Below are 23240 nucleotides of genomic sequence, written 5' to 3' on the forward strand. Positions count from 1 at the left end.
TGTAAATAAATTAAGGAATTGAATATTAATATTAATAGGATTAATGTAAATAACAATAAAGACAATTAATTTTAACAATTAAATTTAATTATTTTTTTTTAGTACAATTTAAATTTTACTCTAGAAGCCCGCGCTTTTTTTAGCACCATTTCATGCACGCAGCAACATATAATTCCTGTTTTAATACTCATCGCTTCACTTTATGTTAACTTATATATATTTATATATATATATATATATATATATATATTTAGAGAGAGAAAAATAGTGATTTTATAAAATAATAAAACATTTAAAATATTTAATTGTAGGTCAAAAAATTTAAAAAATTAAAAATGTTGAAGTAAAAAAATATAAGTAATTAAAATTAATATAAAAAAGTTTTATTAATTTATAAAATCATATATTTATATATAATGTAATCCTTAAAATCACTAGTTTATTTTTTAACATAAGATCAATAAAAATTATTAAAAATTCGTATCACATGACACTTAATCATCCGCATTAAGAAATTGATCAAGTGGATTCGGACCTAGTCTCCGGGGCTTTAAAGTTGAAGTATTTGTCGAACTTTCAACTGAAAAAATATAAATATTCATTAATAATTAATTACATGTATTTTTTAAATGTCTATATTAGACTGGTTTTAAAAATCGACTATTTTGTATTTTTCAAGGACACACTTTTAAAAGTTTCAGTAGGGTAGAAAGACGCCTTTTGAAATTCCCGGGTCGAAAAATTAGATCTATTTCAAAATAAATGATGAATTCAAATATTTTTTTTTTAATTTAAGTTTTTAAATCGTATTTATTTAATCGGTTTTCGTCTGTACTATTCCCTATCCAGGCAAGTATCAGACTAATTTTCGCATTACATTTAATCTGTTTTTAATTGCATTTAAATTAAAAACAGACTTTTTTGTTATGATTATTACCCAGATAGCAAAATGACGTCTTGATGAGTTCTGAATGAGTTCCTATTTATGATTTGGACGTCTTATCAACATCTTAAAGAAGTCTTTAGACTGGGAAGAATTTCTTATTCATTGTTTCGAAATATTAATTTATTTAATGCCGTAAGATGGACGACGGAGTCGAATTTGAAATTTACAAGAGAAATAATCATGGAAATGGATAGGAAAATCTATGATTATCCTCACCCATGTTCACCCATCTCCACCTATCTTCGTACTTAGAAGTAGTAAATTTCTTATTCATTGTTTCGAAATATTAATTTCTTCTACCCAGACAGCATTCAAGTTGGAATGACTGCTCTACTTGGTCTTTTCGAAGGCGTCCTCAAGAAGTCTTACAATGACTTCTTAAAGGTGTCATTTTTAAGAACTTTTAATTAAGAGTTCTTGAAGACTCCATAAATAAGACGTCAGTTTTGCGACGTCTAAATGTATTCTTTTTTTTAACTTCTTTATGAAGTGAAAATGAGTAGCTCCTTAAGACGTCATGGTAAATTCATACTGAAGTCTTATTTGCAAAGTCAGAAAAAAGAACTCTTTGAGAACTCTTTTTAAAGACGTCTTACTGAGTTCGCTAGGTGGCTCATTCGACATTTTGAGAACTTGATAAGACGTTGATTAGACGTCCAAATCATAAATAGGAACTCATTCAGAACTCATCAAGACGTCATTTTGCTATCTGGGTAAGAAGCTCTCAAGATGTCGAATGAGCTACCTAGCGAACTCAGTAAGACGTTTTTAAAAAGAGTTCTTTTTTCTGACTTCGCAAATAAGACTTCAGTATGAATTTACTATGACGTCTTAAGGAGCTCCTAATTTTGGCTTCATAAAGAAGTTAAAAAAAGAATAGATTTAGACGTCGCAAAACTGACGTCTTATTTATGGAGTCTTCAAGAACTCTTAATTAAGAGTTTTTAAAAATGACATCTTTAAGAAGTCATTATAAGACTTCTTGAGGACGCCTTCAAAAAGACGTCGTGAAGAAGTTATTTCGACTTGAATGCTGTCTGCGTATAGTCTGTGTTCATTTATTTTTAGAACAAAAACAAACTTTTTTTACTATAATTTTTAGTCTACTTTTAATCACTTGTAGATCAAAAACAGGACTTTTTACAAATATAAATAATAATAATAATCTAGATTTATAAATTTGTTTTAATTTTCTTGATATTTGAAACATGCAAGTGCGCTTTCGTAATAAGATGTCACAAGAATTTTGATGGTTTCTAATGTCAAAATTTTTATCGATTTTATCCAGTAAATAAGAAAAATTTCTTGGCATTTTAAGAGTAATTTTATTACTTTTATTTAATATTATAAATATTCAGTCAAGACAACTAAAAAATAAAGTTGTCAAACTATCATTAACTGCCGACATTTTTAAACAAAAGACACCAAGTAAATGGTAAAGAAAACATAATTAATTCTGGAACTTAAAATATTTTTTATAAATATTGTCCATAAATAAAAATATTACAAGCCCATGATTTAGTCTAGTTTTGTCCTTGCAAATTTTTAGAACTAAAATTTTCCAAGTTCAAGAATTAATCTAGTGTTGTCTGCTCGTAGCGCGATTGTTTTTAAAACAACAGATCAAAAGAGCTTAAAATTTGTATTATAACACGCGTTTTTTGTACCCTATTAAAAGTTTTGAAAGTGTGTCCTTTAAAAATAAAAAATGGGAAATTTTTTTGAATCAGTCTAGTTTACATTGTAAAAAGTTTTCGGAGTGAGCGCGAATTTAAATAAAATCTACATCACTTCGAACTCACACTCCGCTAATAAAAAATCCGCGGAGTGATTTTTTTTCAACTCCGGACTTCCGAGTGATGTAGCGAATTTATACTCTCGACTTTTTACAGACCGTGAATATTAAAATAAAGTAAAAATTACCTGGATTTGGTTGTTGGGCATGCAAGCAACTGAGCCATTCGGTCATACTGATCCTCCGATCATTATTTATGTCACAATATCTAGGTAATTTTTTTCCGCATCTTCGTAAATGCCGATTACTGGCAACCATTGTACGGAAACTTTTCCATTCTTTTCTTTCAAGTACTTTATTTTTATTTTTATCAAGCATCACAAAATGCCAAGTTGCTATTCTCTCTTCTTTAGACGCCGGCCATTTATCTGTTGCTTCAACCGAGTCTGCAGTAGATGCTTTCATTTTTTTATCCATAAGATCTATTAAATCTCGGAGAAATATTTCTTTTTTTTCATCTGGACAGCCTGCATTTAATTAATAAATAATGAAGTTTTTTGTACAAAGAATTTTCAAGTATATTTTAAATATATATATTCAAAATTACCTTTCATTGGTCTATTTGGTAGAGGTGCTGGATGACAATTCGGCGTGGGCTCCTTTGATGAAGTTCCAGGTATCGGTTTCCCAGTATCCTGATCCACGCAGAAACAGTAACTGGAGTAGCATTGAACTTTGAGATATCTTCCGTCTGGAGTACATTCTGGTACGTAAAATGACTGAGTGCTGTGCTTTGAATCTTCTAATGCTGATTTTCTGTCCGTGATACAGTCGATAGCTGAAAAATCATTTATTTTTAAAATCCAGTAGGACTTCTGTCCGCCGAATTTACATTTAAAAAATGGTGATCACAGATTTTTGAAACTGAAATTCCCTGACTTTTCCAGGTATTCCAGTCAAATAATTAACAAATTTCCTGACCATATGTAGTGATATTAAATCATTGGAAATAGTTATTTAATTTAAAATAAAATGGTATAAGTCAGTTCAATAAATAATCAATCGTTGTCGTTAAATGAAACTTTATTTCATTATTTGTCAATGTTCATAGTTTTTTTTTATTTATTAAATGAATAATTTTTTATTTTTTATTTTAAATCTATGATTTTATATAACTTACTCTATAATAAAATATAAATAAGTTTTTCATTTTCACTAGAATAAATTTCATAGTTAAGAACGTTTTATAGAATATTAATAAAATATTAATCAAGTACGCGAATAATGAATATAGTGGAACTTATTAGTTCAATACTTATGTATACTTTAAATGTTTTTGGTTTTTTAACTTGTCAATATGCATGTTAATAACTTGAAGATCCTGACGATTGGTTTCTACTAAGACTTTTTTTTTCTAACAGCCTTTTTAATTCCGACTGCTTTATTTTTTCGCTATTGGAATCAATTTTTACTAATTTTTTTTCAAAATGGTATTAAAATCGCATTCGTTCCGCGCTACTTTTTGAACAGTTTTGACAGAAAAAAAATTTATCGGATTTTTTCAGTCAAAAAAAAAAAGAAAGTAAAAATTTTTCCAGCTTTATAATTCCTGACATTTCCAGGTTTTTCAGGTTTTCCAGAAATGTGGCCACCATGCAAAAGTTATCGTAAAAAAATTAAAATTCCAGCTAAACTAGTACAGATATGACATAAATGTAAAGGAATCATTACGTAGATAATTAAATTCTCTATAAAAATGGTCTGATTATATTTTTACGTATATTTATTTATTTAAACACAATTGCAACTCAAAGTAAGAATATTAATTCAAATATCTTATTTCTAAATTAGTTGATTATTTATTTTCTCTATAACTTTAAAACAATTAAGGATACGTTGATAAGTCTAAGGACCTTTTTTGTAGGAAATTAAATTTCCTATAATTTTTGCCTGAAACATTTTGTTGTAAAATTTATATTTTTACTGTAAATTAAATTTTAAAGTAAATTTCACGTTTTCTTATTTTTATTTTTTCGTATTGACGTTTAGTTAAAAATATACAAGTAAATATTAAATTTATAAGGTTTCAAAAAATAAAAGTTTTAATTTCATAACTATAAGTGAGTAATACAACAATTTGTTTAAATATAATTGTCATTAATATTTCTTACCATCACTTTCTTCCTTTGTAGTAGAGTCGTCATTAAACGTCGGCCTGGTATGAACTGGTGACGGATTTTCCTTCAAAACTATTGTTAAAAAAATCAAAAATATTTATTTAAAAATAAAAAATAAAGAATTTTCTTGATAAAATAATATTAGTCATTACTCATTACAAAACTATAATTTAAAAATCCATTACCAGAAAACGAAAAAAATTCATGCTATTATAAATTGATATTAACAATAGCGCACAGTAAAAAATATTGTGTGTCTGTGTTAAATATTTTGTGTTAAATCAACACATTTCACTGTTAACTTAAATTTTTTCTATTTACTTTGAATATCATTAGCGTATTTGTGTCCTCGACAATTTAATATTTCCTCAAGTACCCCGTTTTGCCCCCATCTCCTAAATTATATTTACTGAATATCTATTATACAAAACTAAAATGTAAAAGTTAAATTTTTTTTGTGTCGTCACTGATATTTAAAAAGTGTTGAATTTACTTCTGGTATTACCCAAAATTTGGTTTAAATTTTAGCACACATTTAGTGTTCAAATCCAGCACAAATAATCTGTGTTAAAAAATAACACAAATATTGTGTGACCCGTTCATAACACACATATCCCTAGCGGATCCGTAGTACGGTAAATTGCCGTATTTTACGGCAAAATATCGTATCTTACTGCAAATTTGCTGCATTTTACGGCCATTTTCGGCAATTTTAACAGAATACGGCAATTTACGGTCTGATGCGGCCAATTGCAGTCATTTACTGAAATTTGTGGCATTTTTATTGTAATTTGCGGTATTTGGAAAAATTACGGTATTTTACGGTGAAATACCGCAATGTTATGGCAAATTTGTGGTAAAATACCGCACTTTTGCCGTAAAATCCCGCAGGATTGCCACAAATTTACGGTGAATTAACCGCACATTTTCCGTAATATACGGCAAATTACCGTAATTTGCCGTAAAATGCCGCCACTTACCGCACAATTTCGGTATTTAACCTTAAAATACCGAAGTTTGCGGTAAATTACGATATTTTACAGTAATTTGTGGTATTTTACCGTGATTCGGATCCGCCAGGGATTATATTGATTTTAACACAATATTGTTTACTGTGAGAAGTATTTATTGACAGAAAACATTAATAGCCAATTATTACATATCCATAATCATTAACATGCTTTCTTGAGGATAAACAATCCTATAAGTGCCCCAATAAAAAAAAAAATGCTTGAAGCCTAACATATGAAGATCTATATATATGAAGAAAAATATGAATTATAGAACTTGAAGTGGGATAAAACTATCAAGCAAAATAAATGTAAAGTATAGAGATGGTGGACAATAATAACTGTTGGGGGATCGAATGCGTCATGGCAAAAGGACTCACCTTGGTCCAAGGCCCGAGTCTTCAGGGCTTCAGAGACCTCACGCCGTCCTTCTGCGCCATTGAGTGACAAGAACAAAAGTACTAAATGATAATAAATCTATGTATACGTTAATTAGCGAGTTATTATAAATGTCGAGCTGAGGCATCAGAGTAATTAATAATTCAATCCGTCTGTGATTTTTTTTTTTTTTTTTTTTTTTTTTTTTTTTCGTAAGTTAATTTACTTTACCTTAAAACTTCCCTATCAAAATTCATGTGGGATTGCAGGGGAACCCATAGGAATCCATATAGAAAAGTGTAGATTTACGTAAGAATACATAGGAATTAATATAAGAGTGTATGGATTTATGGGTATCTGGATTCTCATATGGGAAACCTACATAGGAAACTGTTAGTATCTGAATGCCCGTATAGAAACTTGACAGGAATTTCCATGTATGGATTTCTTTGTGGAAAATTCATATAGGAATCTGTATTTCTACGTAGAGAGAAATTTATGTTAACCGTTCCTAGTACGTTTATGAAATATCATACCATACCGTTATGGTAAGGATTGCTTGGAATTATGAAATATAGGCCCATACTTTCTGGGAAAAGTTTCCAAAAGTATGGGAACAATTCCCATAATTATGGTAACAGTTCCCATATCGCATGTGAAAGAATTATGGTAATGATTACCATACTCATAGGAATAGTTCCCATAAGCAAATGGGAACCAATACTATAACCATATTGTAACGGTTCCTAAGTGCACATGGGAATAAACCCTATATATTACGGTAATTATGCCCATATATTATAGTAATAATTCCCATAATGTATGGGAATTATTACCATATTATTATGGCAATGTTTACCATACATATGGTAATGGTTACTATAATATTATGGTAGTGGTTACTATATATATATGTCGTGGTTACCATATACATGGCAATGCTTACCATATATATGGGCACGATTACCACATATATGGACATGGTTACCATATATATGGCAATAGTTGCCACATATATGGCAATAGTTACCATATATATGGTAATAGTTACCATATATATGGACATGGTTACCATAATATTATGGTAACGATTACTATAATATTATAGTAATGATTACTATAATATATATGGGTGCCGGTCCCATAATCGACATTTCAAAAAAACCGGTTACCATGCGTTATGGGAACCATTCCCATAATATATTGTTGCCACAAATTTCTCTCCGTGTATATAAGTAATTTCTATAGAATTCAAGTATCGGGATTTCTATGTCTATCATCTATTGATACGCGTATATTAATAGAAGAACCGTTTAATATTCTTATAGGAGACCATATGGGAATCCATCCGAAAACGCCATATGGGAACCCCCATAAGAATCTAGGCCGGATTCCCATATGGATTTTTTTGATAGGTTTTATTTAAACATGTTTTTAAATGGTGAGAATGAATACTACCGTTAAAAATTTTTTCTATTCTCAGGATAATTATCATGAAAATTTAACTAAGATTATTAATTTTAAATGAATATCAATGTACCCAGGTAATTTAAAAACTTTCATGTGATTCATCTAGATATTCATTTTAATTTAAATTTAAAAAATACAATACTAACTTTTTTTTTCAAACCTTAATAAGTTTTTGATAATTGTGAGTTTATTAGTCTTGTTTTGAAATTTATCGAATTTAGAAACTGATAATACATAAAAAAAAAAATTTTCAATTAAAATTCAGGATTTTCAAATAACTATCAACTTTAAGATAAAAATTATTTGAATCATAGACAGTAAAAAAAAATAATTATAGAAATGAAATAAAATAAAATCCATTGAGATTTTAAATTTTATGACATTTATGACTTGGAAATTAAAAGTCATCTAAAAATGAAACCCATAAATAAGTTAATCTATAATGATATTTATAATATATATTTATGACACTGTAGTTTGCTTACAACTTAAAGTAATTTGCTTTTAATTTAAATGAAAATTTTTAACAGTGTACTCATCACAATTATCATCATCAACATGATTATTATCAGGAAGCTAAATAAAATATGTGGTATTAAAATATTACTGCAGACATGATAATAATGTTCCGGACGTGGGAAGGGAAGATTTACGAATGGCATAACTAATCCGGGCAATCATACATAAACTTTTCTCAGCTACCACCACGGTTAACTTCTTTATCCTCAATTGCCTTAATTTCTTTGCTATGTGACTGCGTGTGGGCACAAACTTCCGGTTGGATTTACAAGTGTGACCGGAGTTCAAACTGTCTGTCAACAACATCCTGCTTTTATCCGTTTCCCTGACTCATTATATCAATTGTTGTTACTTTTTTTAGTTTATTTATACATTTACTCTTGCATTACTTTCCAACTTATATGTATATATATTAGACTGATTCAAAAAAATCGACTGTTTTTTTTTAAATTACACGGAAAATATTATTCGAGACGAAAAAAAAATACTTTTAAAGTTTGAGCTGTTCTCGCATGAAAATATCATATATGGTAAACATATAATAAAAAATATATGTTACAGATATAAATATATATGTGACACCACATGAAATCTTATATAGAACTATATATAGATTTTGGCCAATTTTATTATATTTCTATATATGTTTACTCTTATATGATTTCATATATTTCCGTATAACTTCCATATATTATTTATATATTTGAAAACTTATAATTTTAATATATTCAAAAGTAAATGATATTTATATATGGAAACAAATAAGAATACATATATAATTCATCATTATAGGGCACGATATATACCGTGTATGTAACTTTATAAATTTTTGTATATTTTTCGATATATAGAACCATATAAGTCTCCTCATATATGTAAGAATAAATAAAATCTATTCTTTTCTGTCTTCCTCTCTCTGTTATAAGATTCAAACATTGTGTTCAAAATATATATGTGTGCTAGCTTACAAATTTACATATATAATTATCAATATATGTAATACATATATGTGCTAACTTATAAGTTTACATGTATGATTATAAATATACATAATACATGTATTAACTTATAAACTTACGTATATAAGTAATTATATTAAAACTTACTATATTATTTATAAGAAAATATATATCGTTTTTGGCCACTTATATGGTCCCATATTGATTATATATTTTTCCATATATATTTATCATATATAATATTTTTATGCGGGTTACTATTAACATTAACAACCGCGTCATCGCAATTTTCGATTTCTATTTAAATAACATGGGAAATTTTTTTAAAGTTTGGAATTTTATCACTCATCAGCGAATCAGCGTATCGGAAAAATCAATAAACATTTTTGTTGGAAATTGAACGCTCTACAAAAAAGGTCTCTTATTATTTTTCGATAAATTTAATATTTAAAAAGTTATTCGAGATCAAAGTTCAATTCATAGTAAATTTTAGTATTATTTTACTTTTCTGGCGAAACTGTCAGATTTATCGCAAAATATTGTGTGACCTTTTTTGTAGATCATTTTATTTCCTACAAATTATCTCTCATCAAGTTTCCAAAATTTTTGAAAGTTCTTTAGTTATTTACGATTAAAAGTAAATAATTAAAATCGGCCAGAATACGACTTCTCGGAACAATTTGAAATTTAAATGCAAATAACTAAAGAGCTTACAGGAATTCAGAAAAATTTGTAGGAAATGAAATAATCTACAATAAAGGTCTTATAACTTTTTAAACAACTAACAACTAACTTTTTAAAAATTAAATTTATCGAAAAATAATAAGTGACCTTTTTTGTAGTGCGTTTAATTTCCAATAAAAATGTCTATTGATTTTTCGAATTCACCGATTCGCTAATAAGTGACGAAATTTCAAACTTAAAAAAAAATTTTTCCCATGTTATTTAAATAGGAAATCGAAAATTGCGATGACGCGGTTGTTAATATTAATATTAAGAGCTCAAACTGTAACAGTATGTTCTTCTGTCATCTCTGATAATATTTTCCGTATAATTTTTTTTTTAATCATTATTTGTTTAAAGAGAAAATTTATAAAAAGTATTTCACGTTTATACTTTTTACTTTTAGCACTAAAAAATTTTCTTATTGATGAAACTTAAAAAATGAATTGAGATATGAAGTATAAGATGAATAGACCCAAGTACCACTCCAATATTAAATTAAATAAATTGTGTTAGAAAACATCTTATAATATGTAGTAAAAATAATAATATATATGTTTGTATATAATATATGGCATCAGACTTACGTGTAAAGTCGTTAGCTAAGCAAGTACTCCATTCTTGTCTAGACAACTTGAGATCATGATTGAGATCACAATTTTTAGCAAAAGTTCGCGCACATTTCTTAGGTCTTATTGCTTTCTTAGCAAGTTTCCTCAATTCTTTATACTCAGCACGGTCCAGATGACCATCTCCATCTTTATCCAAACTCATAAACTTCCACGTAAGTATACGCTCGACATTTTTATCACCTGAAAATCAATTACCAAGTTATTTATTTTTTATTTTAAACTCACATTTATTTATATCTAGACCGAATCATTTTGCAGTAATTTTTGTTCATGCTCACTGTTGAAAATAATTTTTTAAAAAATCATTTCATTAAAATTAATTATTTTTTTTTTAAATTACACTTTTAAAATTTTAAGTTTACCGAATTTTTCTACGAGACTAATAAGAAAGCCGTAATTTCAAAATTAAGATTTTCATAATTAATCAAATTTTGAATCATTCATTATGAATCTTAATTTTTGAATTACGGTGAAAATATTGATCATATAAAAAAATCATAAGAAACATTTTTTTTAGAAAATTAAATTTCCTACAACTTTTGTTCAAAAACTTTTTTGATAAGACCAATATTTTCGCCGTAATATCAAAAATTTTGACTACTCATTTCAAAAATAAGGCAAAAATCTTGTCCCTAATTTGAACTAATCGGTTTGTCTTCCAATTTTTATTAGAATTTTAACCCGTTTTTTATCTAAAGACGATAAAAAATAGACTAATAAAAATAATAGGCAGCCAAAGTCTGATTTCGGTCTGAATAAAATCAAAAGAAGACAATAGATCATAAGAAAAAAGTCTGATTTTGATCTAGAGGCGACGAAAACCAGACTAAAAATTATTGAAAGCAAGTCTGAAAATATTTCAAATATGGAACAGTACGAGTAAAAATCGATTAAATTTCACAAATCAATTAAATATAAACCAAAAATAAAATTGAATAGAAATAACTTGAAATTTTTATTTTATTTAAAGCAGATCAAATTTTTTGACCCGGGTAAAAAATTTGTATTTTCCATTATAAAATTATATAAAATGTAGTAAATATGTTGACTTTAATGAGAAACCAGTAATCAGATGCATATCAAACCGACAATAATCACTTTAATTACATCGCCGTGACAACCGGCAATTACTCCTCTTTAAGAATTAACTTTTTTTAAATCCTTTTAATTATCTCCTTTACTTTTTACTGATGCCCGACAATTTTTTTTATTTTTTTTTTAAATCTTTTTTTTTATCAGTTTGCTTTCAATAACTAGTAACATGCAAACCTCTAAGAAAAGACTACTCAGTGATAAAGGACCTGTTCCTTGAAACTTGTAAATTGTCCTTGGCATATTTTGCAACTTATCATGGCTCGAAAGATTAAAAAAAAACATTATCTCTACACTTTAATTCAGAAATAAAATACCCTATTAAAAAATAATAAATAAACAAAAATATTTACCATTATTAGAATTATTGGAACGACGATACTCAATTTTAAAATTTTCAATAAGATTACTATTGAATTTTGCTTTTTCCGATCGATCACAATTATTTCTATGCCTGTTATTAAATTGTCTCTTCTGTTTACGTTTCGGTGAATGTCTTCTCTGTTCACTTGTCACCATTTCATCTTCGATTTCTTCAGGAGATCTACTGGAAGTAACCAAATAATCTAGTGTTGAAGGCATCCTTCTTTCGGAACATTTGGGTTTTTGATTTTTAACAGAGGTATCCAAAAGTGGTCGACCCTGAGGAGTAACACACCAACAATATCCAGTTTCCTTGTGACACTGAACTGGTGCATAAGTACCATCCGGGCGACAAACTGGTCGGTCTGTTGGTCGAGCTGTTACTCTCGCTGAGAAGCATGCCGGTGTTTCTGGAATTTTTTTTTTCTTTCAATTTTCGGTAAATATCTTACCTAATATTTTAATTACATTCATAAATATTATAATTAATTTTTTGTATGAATTATAAAACTATTTTAGTAAATTACCTGGACAAGGGCCCTTATGTTTTATTAAAATTGACTCGCCTTCACACTGCCGGGAAATAACTTGACATTGAGATGGATAAGTTACACCATCACTGCCGCAAACTGGTGTATTTGACCCACCAAACATCGAACATTCTGCTATTCTCTTTCGACATTCTTCCTGAAATGCATTCAATTTTTAAAATTTTAATTACTAGAGCTCTTTAAGGGGGAAACGGGGTCTGAGATACAAAAAAAAAGAGGATATTTTGTGATTTTCTTTTCAGAGTATTTTCTTTATTAAACTTCGGAAAATTTGTGACATCATTTCAAGAATATTCTGCTAAATTTTCATAAAAAAATATTAAAAAATAAACCAGTGGTAGTGGGGAAAGACGAGTCACCTCAAAAAAAAGTCTCCATGTAGGCAGGATAACTCATGACTGCTTCATCTGTAATAAAAAAACCAAAAAGATTTTTTTAGTACATAAGTATATCTTAGATTTGAACGAAGGATTTTTTTTTTCAATAACTACTTATTTTTTAATTAAACAAAAGGAACAATTTTTAGCAAAAATCAGAGTTTTTTGATTGCACTTTTACCAAAAATTCAAAAATGAATATTTTGTTTATTCCTTCGTTCAAATCCAAGATAAATTTATGTTCTAAAAAAATCTTTTTGGTTTTTTGATTTCAGATGCAGCAGTCATGAGTTATCCTGCCTACGGCATGGAGCCTTTTTTTTGAGGTGACTCGGCTCTCCCCACTACCACTGGCTTATTTTTCAATATTTTTTAATAAAAATTTAGCAGAATATTCTTGAAATGATTCTTAATCATGTCACAAATTTTAAGAATTTTAATAAAGAAGGTACTCTGAAAAAAAAAATCACAAAAATATTCTTTTTTTTTGTATCTCAGACCCCTTTCCCCCCTTAAATAAAGACAATTATCTATCAGGTGGCAAGAAAATTCGTAAGTACAATTTATAGTGAAAAGTGAAATTTTCAGATGTACTTTTTTTAAATTTTAAATTATTAATCATGGTCGGGACGCGCTGTAAGAAATTCAGTCCGCGTGGTGTGAAAATTTTTAACACTGCTGGTGTTAAAGTTACACGACGCACGGTGTTAAATTTTTGGCCGCGTAGATTAGGACGATCACTCCCAAATTTTTTTACAGAGCAGATAAAAATGAATTGTTATTGATATTTTTTGTTAATCAATGTAAAAATAAATCATTTTTTTATTTAATTACGACTTTTGACTCAAAATTAGCTTACAATTAAAAATCTTAAAAAAAATAAAATATCTTATGAATTCTGGTCGGTTTAAAAAAAGTTAAGAAATTTATTAATAATTTCTTTCAATTTTAGTCATTCGTCACTAACATCATCAGAGCTGGTCAATAAATGTCTTATGCAGTGAATCAGCAACAACTCAGCTCAGTCATATGCTGAAGAACTGGAACGCAGCAATATGCGTCAGAGGCCACGTGCTGACACTTATCAACCCATCAAGATAGATCGTGTTTTCCAATTCAAGCTATTTTCCGAAAAACTTCGCTTTAGCGAAAATTATACTAGTCTTTTTTTAATTTTTTAAAGTATTACAAAACAAATATTAAATACTTCAAGAATTATAGTTTGCGCTGTAAAATTGAAACTATTTCTTGTAATAAAGTAATGACAAGTACAGATACCAAATTTTAGAGTTTTTAATGTATTTTTAGTTGAATGAAACTTTATCATGAATGAAATACTATTAAGGGATGAAAAAAGTCTTATATGAAACTGTAATAATTGCTAAATAATTGTTACACCTCAGAAATGATATAATTTTTACAGTTTCAAAGGAGAGGGACTTGGCCGATATCTTAAACTGTAATTTTTCCTCTATTTTTTTCCGTATAGTATCTATAGATACTACTAGTGATACTACTGCAGACATTACTACACATTTGAAAAATTTGTGTTAAGTTTAACACAAATCACATGTTCCAAACGGTCCACTCAATTTTTGTGTTAACTTAGCACATTATATTTGTGTCAAACAATAATACAGGTTTAAAACTTGTTAAGATCAGATAACACATTGAACTTTAGTTAAATTTACACTTGATGGTGTCAAATAATTGACACAAAATATTTAACCATTTAAATTTTATACACAAGAACACAAAATTTTCAACTGTGTATAGAAACTATAGTCACTATTAGAATACTAGTGAAATAACGGCGTAAAAAATTTCCGGTGTAAATTATCCATCCGTGTAATTTTAACACGGTGTCATCTACTTTTTTTACACCATTCAGTCTTACTCATTATAATTTTGAATAATGAGCAATAAACGATCATTCAATATTTTTAACTACCGCCTAAATTTAACACGATATTTGGTGTAATTTTCATACTAAAATTTTTACACCGTCATTTACACTGCACCGAGTCCAAAATTTTTATAGTGTATATATATATAAGTACTTCATTAATGAAATGATTTTTTTTATTTAATAATGATAAAGAATACACATAGAAACTGCATTAATTATCACGGATTAAAAATCAACCGTCATTTTTTGTTTATCATGTACCCCAAATTGAATATTTTCGAAAATAAATACCTATTTTTTTTTTTAAAGAATAATAATTGTGCCATAAAAGTAAAAAAATCTGAAAATTTGCTGTAAGTTCAACTTTAACCATCAATAGCTTTTGAAAGACTTAATTTATCGCAAAACTATAGGAGACTTTTTTTGAAGCGCGTTCAATTTCCTATAAGAATATGTATTGACTTTTCCTTTACGTGAGTTTCACGACAAGGTATATAATTCCAAAGTTTAAAAAAAATTTTCCCATGTTATTTATGGAAAACAGAAAATTTTGATTCGCGACCTCTAAATGTCATTATTAAAAGCTCAAATTTTGACAGGATCTCTATTTTGACATCCTCTGACAGAATTTTATCAACATTTAAAAAAAAACATTGTCGGTTTTTTTGGTATACCCTAATATATATCTATATATATATTGTTAAGTGACTAATGTAGAACGTGTACAAGTATATAAATATCTTTTACTTAGATATTTTTTTCATTCATATATTAAATGAATAATATAATAGTTGTCTTGCTTTTTCTTGTCATATATATTTCTTAACATGTGTTTATATATAGCTCGTTATATTACTGGCGCCGAGTTAATCATTGCCATCGATCATTTGCACTTGGCAAGTGATAATGACTATGTACAAGTAAAGTAATTCCTTTTGATTTTGTGGATCGATTTGTTATCACAAACGTCACTCTTCTTTATGATCGCTCTACTTATTTCCCTCTTTTCTCTCACTTCGTAGTTTATATCAATTAATTATATATTTTTATCATTTATCTATTTCATAAATTTGTTCTTCAAAAAATAGTTGGTCATAAAAAAATATACATATATTAGACCAATAGTAACTTAAAATATATATTATTATTATAAATATATATTCAAACAAACAACGATGACCCAATCAACCATTTCCGGTAATTTTTTCCCTACATTATTTTGAAGAAAAATTATCATTTTATTGTCACTCTCTCTCTATCTCCGCACATAAAAATTGATAACAGGTTAAATAATTTGTATAAATTGATAGATTTTAATACATAATTAAAATATTATTCGTCTATTAATTGCCAGTGATATATGATCTGCTATTTCCACATATATGTATATGAAATCTATAAATATTATTAACGCAAGGACATCCGGTTATTAACTACTACATACTACTCCATATATTTTTATTTTGCCGTCCGTGATTCTGTGGCGCCTGCAAGAATTGATCTGTTAAATCGATAATTAAAACACTTATAGTGACCGCTTTATGTCACTTCCTCGTAATGTTAAAACATAACTTTATATATACACTTGAAACTCGATACACGATGTACGCGATTAAATGTTACGATATAATAATTGATGTTATGCGCGATAAATATATGATAATTTATATCAAATCATCATTATGCACGTTAATTTCTGATTTTATGCTAATTATACAGATTAATATCTTGTATATTTATCTAACTTGGATATGAAAAGTTATTCATCAAAATTACATACATTTTTTTCTTATATTTACAAGACAAAAAAAATTTAATTATTCTTTGAAAATTGAAAAAAAATTTTTATTTACTTTTTTAATCAGTAACTCGCGCATATTTTAGTATGAGATATTATTGATATTAACTATAGATATTTTAATGTTATAATTTTTTTTTATGTATTTTTTATTTAAGAGGGAGAGAAAAATTTTTATTATTCATAATAATTGGAAACTGCATGCGATCGTAATTGACATGATAACAAATTATCTCATCTGACATTTGTCATATTAATAAAATTCCTTAATTGAAATATATATATATTAAGTAGAAGATTAAAAAAAAACAAATACATAAATTTTTCTTTCATTAATTTTAGTAATTAAGAAATTAAATTTAATTACATAATTTAAAAAAATTTAATGAATTTTGAAAACATTACTCGTTAAGATTCGATATAAATAATAGTTTTTCAGCACTCAATTTGTCTTTATAACACATGTCATATAGATATTCATTATGATAATTAATTAATTAATTATTGATATATTTAACTTGATTATTAATAAATTAATACTTTATACATATAAAGAAATAAAAAATAAATTTGCATTGATAAAAAAAATACTTTTGCATATCCACCCGGGAAAAAATGTTCAGACCTGATCAGACATGAACAGGCATGATCAAATATGAGCAGGCCTGAACCATATTTAACACTTCAGACATGGACAGGCATGAACAGACATGATCATGATTAATTTCAAGCTTGATCATACATGAACAGACATGATCATGTCTAATTTCAGGCCTGATCATACATGAACAGGCATGAGTTATCAGCCCTGAACGTATTTCACGCTTCAGACATGAACAGGCATGATCATATATGACATCAGTCATGAACAGGCATGATCAGATATGAGCAGGCCTGAAAATATTTAACACTTCAGACATGGACAGGCATGAACAGACATGATCATGATTAATTTCAAGCCTGATCATACATGAACAGACATGATCATGTCTAATTTCAGGCCTGATCATACATGAACAGGCATGAGTTATCAGCCCTGAACGTATTTCACGCTTCAGACATGAACAGGCATGATCATATATGACATCAGTCATGAACAGGCATGATCAGATATGAGCAGGCCTGAACATATTTAACACTTCAGACATGGACAGGCATGAACAGACATGATCATGATTAATTTCAAGCCTGATCATACATGAACAGACATGATCATGTCTAATTTCAGGCCTGATCATACATGAACAGGCATGAGTTATCAGCCCTGAACGTATTTCACGCTTCAGACATGAACAGGCATGATCATATATGACATCAGTCATGAACAGGCATGATCAGATATGAGCAGGCCTGAACATATTTAACACTTCAGACATGGACAGGCATGAACAGACATGATCATGATTAATTTCAAGCCTGATCATACATGAACAGGCATGATCATGATTAATTTCAAGCCTGATCATACATGAACAGACATGACCATGTTTAATTTCAGGCCTGATCATACATGAATAGGCATGATCATGTCTGAACATTTTTTCGGGTTTTGAAAATTTTAAAAAAATAATTTTATTTTAAATAAGCAATTAATTAATAATTATGAATTATCGATTATTCGAATTAATTATTTTTAGTATCTATTTATCAGATTAATATTTAGTAGTATATATGTACACATCGTGATAAATTTAAGAAATGTGTATATATATATAAATTAATATTGATATTGTTTAATCTGTAATAATAAAATTCAAGTGATACATTATTCTGAAGAATGTACACAATAGTATTAAATAAATACCACATGCCCTTATTCGTCTAACTGAACTCAACTTATTCTCATCTCAATTACAGCTTTAGATGAGTAGCATTTAAGTTCGAACGATGATATATCTCATCTTTGTAATTGATCGATTGTAATAAGAAAAGTAATCTTTCAATGAGGCTTAATAACCTAGGAATAGAAAGTTATGTCAAGTTAAATAATAAAAAAATAAAAGAAAAAAGTAATCCCGTAAAAAAAAAAAAATTGTTGACAAAGCGTTTACTGTTTTAAACTTCAAAACGTGACACAACGACAAATTCTTTTTTAACGTTTTTTAAGCTTCTGAAAACTCAAGGAAAAAATCAATGATTAACTTATATTATAAAAAAAGTTCTGAAATAGTTCAAAATTAGCTTTTTCTGACCGTAGTTTGCACTGAAAAAAAATGATACAATTTATCACTTTTAATGGAGAGTCAAAAAAAAGTTTAAAATAGAGTTTAATAAAAACGTTAATCTATACACTGTAAAAAAACGGGGTAAGTCCAAGCGGTGTAGGTGTTAAAATGTTCGGTGTTAAATTTCAACACCGAAAGCAGTGTTAAAATAACACCACCGGTGTAAATATTCTTTACCGGTGTTAAAAAAATTTCCTGGTGTTAAAATATTTTTCGGTGTTGAGAATATTTAACTTTGTGAATATTTTTACTTACTCGATCACTACAATTAATTAGTGGTTTCATTAATTAATTAAATTATTGGTGATTGAAATGGTGGCCGTAAAATTGTGTAATTTTTACATAAATTACGTATAACATAAATAATTATTTAAATAAGTACATAACAAAATTGAAATTTCCTCCAGATAATTTTCATTAAATTTTTATATTTTTTTTATGTAATACATTTTTTTTCTAATTTCTATACGTGGAATTTTTTTTCTACACCGATTTAACGCCGGTATTTTAACACCGCCAAATTACGCCGCCTACACCGGTATCATTTCATTTTAACACTGCGCGGTGTATCAATTTTTTATTCTTTGTAATTTGAGAAATTCCGAAATCGTTAAAGAAAAATTCGTCATTGTCTCACGTTTTGAAGTTCAGAATAGTCAACACCTATTCAACCTGTTTTCAAAAATTTAAAAAAAATCGTTGAAAAAAGGTTGAAAAAGCGTAAATTTACGTTGGATCTTAAGAATGTAAGCGTATCATTTATCGTACAAAGTATAAGATCAATGGAAATAAATTTAAAATAGTATAAAAAGGGCTGATTTGAGCATGTAAACTGTGTCAAATGGTCAAGAGCATACGATAAAAATTATCAACTTGTAAAAAATAGATGAAAATAAAAAAAATTTTAACCAAAAGATCTCAAGTTGAAAAATTATCTACTTTATTTTTAGAATTCCTAGAGCCTGATTATTAAATACTTTAGTTTTTTAAAAAAAGTTAACGATAACAGATTTTTATTTATATTAATAAAAAGTTATATTATTATATCACTCATTATTCTACTTATTTATTTTTTTTTTTTTACATAATACTGATTAAGATTTATAAAAACGGAAGCCACAAATAATAATAAAAAGTTTATTTATCAAACAATAAATTTAAATGCTGTGATATTAAAATATATTAATAAATTTATGAAAAAATAAGTAAATTCTATATATAATTTACATAATAATTTTCAAAATTATTTTATAGAGTTAAATAGCACATTGTTATATATATATATATTAGACAGTGTCAAAAAAAAATCGTCAGTTTTTGTTGTTTTTCAAAATTTATACAAAAAATTTTGTTCAAGAGGACGAAAAAAAATACTGTAAAAGCTTGTCAAAATACATTTCGTCCAAGGATATTTTGTCCGGGGACCAAAACGCATTGGACCATTCGTTAACGTATACACAAGACGAAACTACTGCCTATGGCACAAGTTTTGGTGGTTGATTTAAGAGGCAATACATAGAAAAATAAGAAAATTATGTCAAATAGAGTATACGGTAGCATGGAATGTAAAAATTTTATTATTTATTAACTTATAAATTATCGATGTTTACACGCCCAGATAGCAAAATGACGTCTTGCTGAGTTCTGAATGAGTTCCTATTTATGATTTGGACGTCTTAAAAACATGTTAAAGAAGTCTTTAAGAAGTTCTCAAGATGTCGAATGCGCCACCTAGCGAACTCAGTAAGACGTCTTTAAAAGAGTTCTCAAAGAGTTCTTTTTTCTGACTCCGCAAATAAGACTTCAGAATGAACTTACCATGACGTCTTAACGAGTTCCTAATTTTGACTTCATTTTGACTTCAGAAAAGTTAAAAAAAGAATACATTAAGACGTCACAAAACTGACGTCTTATTTATGGAGTCTTCAAGAATTCTTAATAAGAGTTCTTAAAAATGACACCTTTAAGAAGTCATTATAAGACTTCTTGAAGACTCCTTCAAAAATACGTCGTAAAGCAGTCTTTCTGACTTGAATGCTGTCTGGGACAAGACCTAATTAAGCAAAAGTATCATCAATCCGCTGAGCAATCAAATATACAAGTGACCGCGATTCTACAAAAATACCAAAAAAATAGTTGAGATTATAGGAGAAAAAAAAATGATCCTGAAGTCAGTAGATAGTTAAAAATTTTTGGATTTTTTTCAACTAATCAATTACAGAAAAAAAAAAAAATAAAAATATGCACATGTAGAAAATAACAATAAACTATCGTGCAACTTTTTTAAATATTTTTTTTTACGTCGCCTAACTTTGTATCATAAAAAAAAAACATATACTAAATTTTTTAAACTGTAGGTAAAAATCATGGCTCCAATTATTTTTATCATAAATAATATTATTTTTAACTTCCCGCTATGAAAATTGCAAGTTTTCCAAAAAAGGGAAGTTATTGGTTTCGGACTGATTTTCAAAATTAAGTTTTCATCAGATGTCGACGTTTTGAGGTCATAGGAAGCTATTCTGACTATTTCCGGATGGACGTCCGTGTGTATGTGTGTGTGTGTGTGTAACTTTTGTTGTCCGACGATATTTTTGAAACGAATCAACCGATTTGACTGTTCTTGGTGGCAATCGAAAGGGCTCACCAAGACTTAAAATTGATCAGATTTTGGAGTCGATCAATCAAGTAGTTTACAAGTTATACGATAAATACAAATTGAAATTTTTTTTTTTTAGGTTTTTTGCATATAACTTATAAACCACTTGTCCGATTCGTTTCAAAATGTAATCAGTTTTGAGCCTTGGTGAGTCCTTTCGATTGCCACCAAAAATTTTCAAATCGGTTGATTCGTTCCAAAGATATCGTCGGACAAAAATTATTTTTTTTTTCCGTGGAGGTATGTTTTACCGGCCTAACAAATTTTTGAGCTCGAACATTTACAAGTAATAATGTTTTCGAGCTCAGGGTCAGGCGATTTTCAGATTTTGTTTTTGTAAACAAATGAAGAAATTCAAATTTTTCCACTTGATAAAACTAAAGATTATAATTTTTTTTCAAATGTTAAGAGCAAAATTTCAAATACTAATTATAGAAATTTATAAATTATTAATTCTTGAACTGATTCATATTTAAAGATTTATGAAAATAAAAAATTTTAAACCTTATGAACAAGATAAAAATAGTATTCATTTATTTAATATATTTTTAGTACAATAATTCCACGTCTCAAAAGAATAATAAAATTTAACAACAATAGTTTATAAAAGTCCATGTTAAAGTTTAAACTCAAACATTAACTTAATGCCATTGTTATATTTAAATATAAATAGAAAGAGAAGCAAAAATTTTTAATAGATAATTTAAATTTCTTATAATATAATTTTCGCAGTTAACAATTTATTGACCACTCATCATTTTATTAGCAGTAAATCAGTTCATAAATCCATCATAATTCAAACTTATTGATAAATAATTATTTACTGCTCTAAAATAATTTAGTAATAACTACAATCATTATTTTTCTAAATGATAAAATAAAATATAAATAAATTAAATTAAATTAATTACCTTCGCTGTTGTATTTCCTACTACTTGACAATCTTTGAAAGCAAGTGATAAAACCACAAGAAATAAAATCATTTTTGAAATTAACGAGTTCCCTTTGGAGTTCATAAATTTTTTTTTTAAATTTAATAAATTATTAAAATATTTTTTTTAAATATTACGCACTATATATTTTTAATAACAAAAAATATATATAAACTTATCACAATCATGTTCACTGAAATATATTTTTAACTCTTTGACACTGACGATCGTGTGATTTTTTAACGATCATTATTACGCGTGTAATCCTTTGAATTAAATCCTTTTGAAATTTTCATTATCACAGGGAGAAAAACTCCCTCTACAATATTTTCATTGCATTATTATTTTTTATGATAAATTTAACAAATTTAAAAATTTAAATATTCAAACTTTTTAAATTTAAAAACTTAAATAATTATTTAGACGATGACCTATTGCCGCAATATTTAAATTTTGAATATGTGTAGATTTGATCCAATCGAGGCAAATGCTGCTGAGCAACTGGCACTTGCTACTTGCTATTGAAGCCTTCTGTCTGAGAGCTCTACTCTGCTCAGTTGGTCTTGACAGGGTTTACTGTCCAACAGAGTGGAGAAATGAAGATGGAGAGGAGCGTGTGCGATATCAAAGAAAATAAGTCAGCCGCCGGGATGGGAGAAGAGGAGGTAGACACCCAACGTTTTATATACACTCTCTCAATTTAATGTCTGTACCAATACTCTTTAATTTTTTTTACTTTTTTTTTTTATTTATTATTCTACGTTACTTACATTATATTACTTTTA

At 27.7% G+C, this 23240-nt stretch overlaps 1 protein-coding gene across 3 annotated transcripts; it reads right to left on the reverse strand.

The window, feature by feature from the left end:
• Positions 1-97: 97 nt before the first annotated feature.
• On the reverse strand, positions 98-23034 carry LOC130671179 (SPARC-related modular calcium-binding protein 2). 3 transcript variants are annotated; one of them, XM_057474909.1, is made up of 9 exons: positions 22435-23034; positions 12532-12691; positions 11995-12414; positions 10505-10729; positions 6249-6296; positions 4853-4930; positions 3289-3519; positions 2870-3208; positions 98-580 (listed from the first exon to the last, which is right to left on the reverse strand). In XM_057474909.1, the coding sequence occupies exons 1-9, from the start codon at positions 22537-22539 to the stop codon at positions 495-497; spliced, it is 1692 nt and encodes a 563-aa protein (XP_057330892.1). In that variant the 5' UTR covers positions 22540-23034; the 3' UTR covers positions 98-494. The 3 variants fall into 3 exon arrangements, with proteins under 3 accessions (XP_057330892.1, XP_057330891.1, XP_057330893.1); XM_057474908.1 differs by having other exon boundaries at positions 6249-6299; positions 22435-23033; XM_057474910.1 differs by lacking the exon at positions 6249-6296 and having other exon boundaries at positions 99-580; positions 22435-23033.
• Positions 23035-23240: the final 206 nt, after the last annotated feature.

This window comes from Microplitis mediator, chromosome 7 (genome assembly GCF_029852145.1).
Source record: "Microplitis mediator isolate UGA2020A chromosome 7, iyMicMedi2.1, whole genome shotgun sequence".
Lineage (NCBI taxonomy): Eukaryota > Metazoa > Arthropoda > Insecta > Hymenoptera > Braconidae > Microplitis > Microplitis mediator.

Coding starts and splice junctions, on each gene's coding strand:
- LOC130671179 (XM_057474908.1), bottom strand. CDS start 22,539: ATGAACTCCAAAGGGAACTCGTTAATTTCAAAAATGATTTTATTTCTT. Junction 12,692..22,434: donor TAGGAAATACAACAGCGAAG/GTAATTAATTTA, acceptor AATGCATTTCAG/GAAGAATGTCGAAAGAGAAT. Junction 3,520..4,852: donor TACAAAGGAAGAAAGTGATG/GTAAGAAATATT, acceptor ATGATTTTTCAG/CTATCGACTGTATCACGGAC.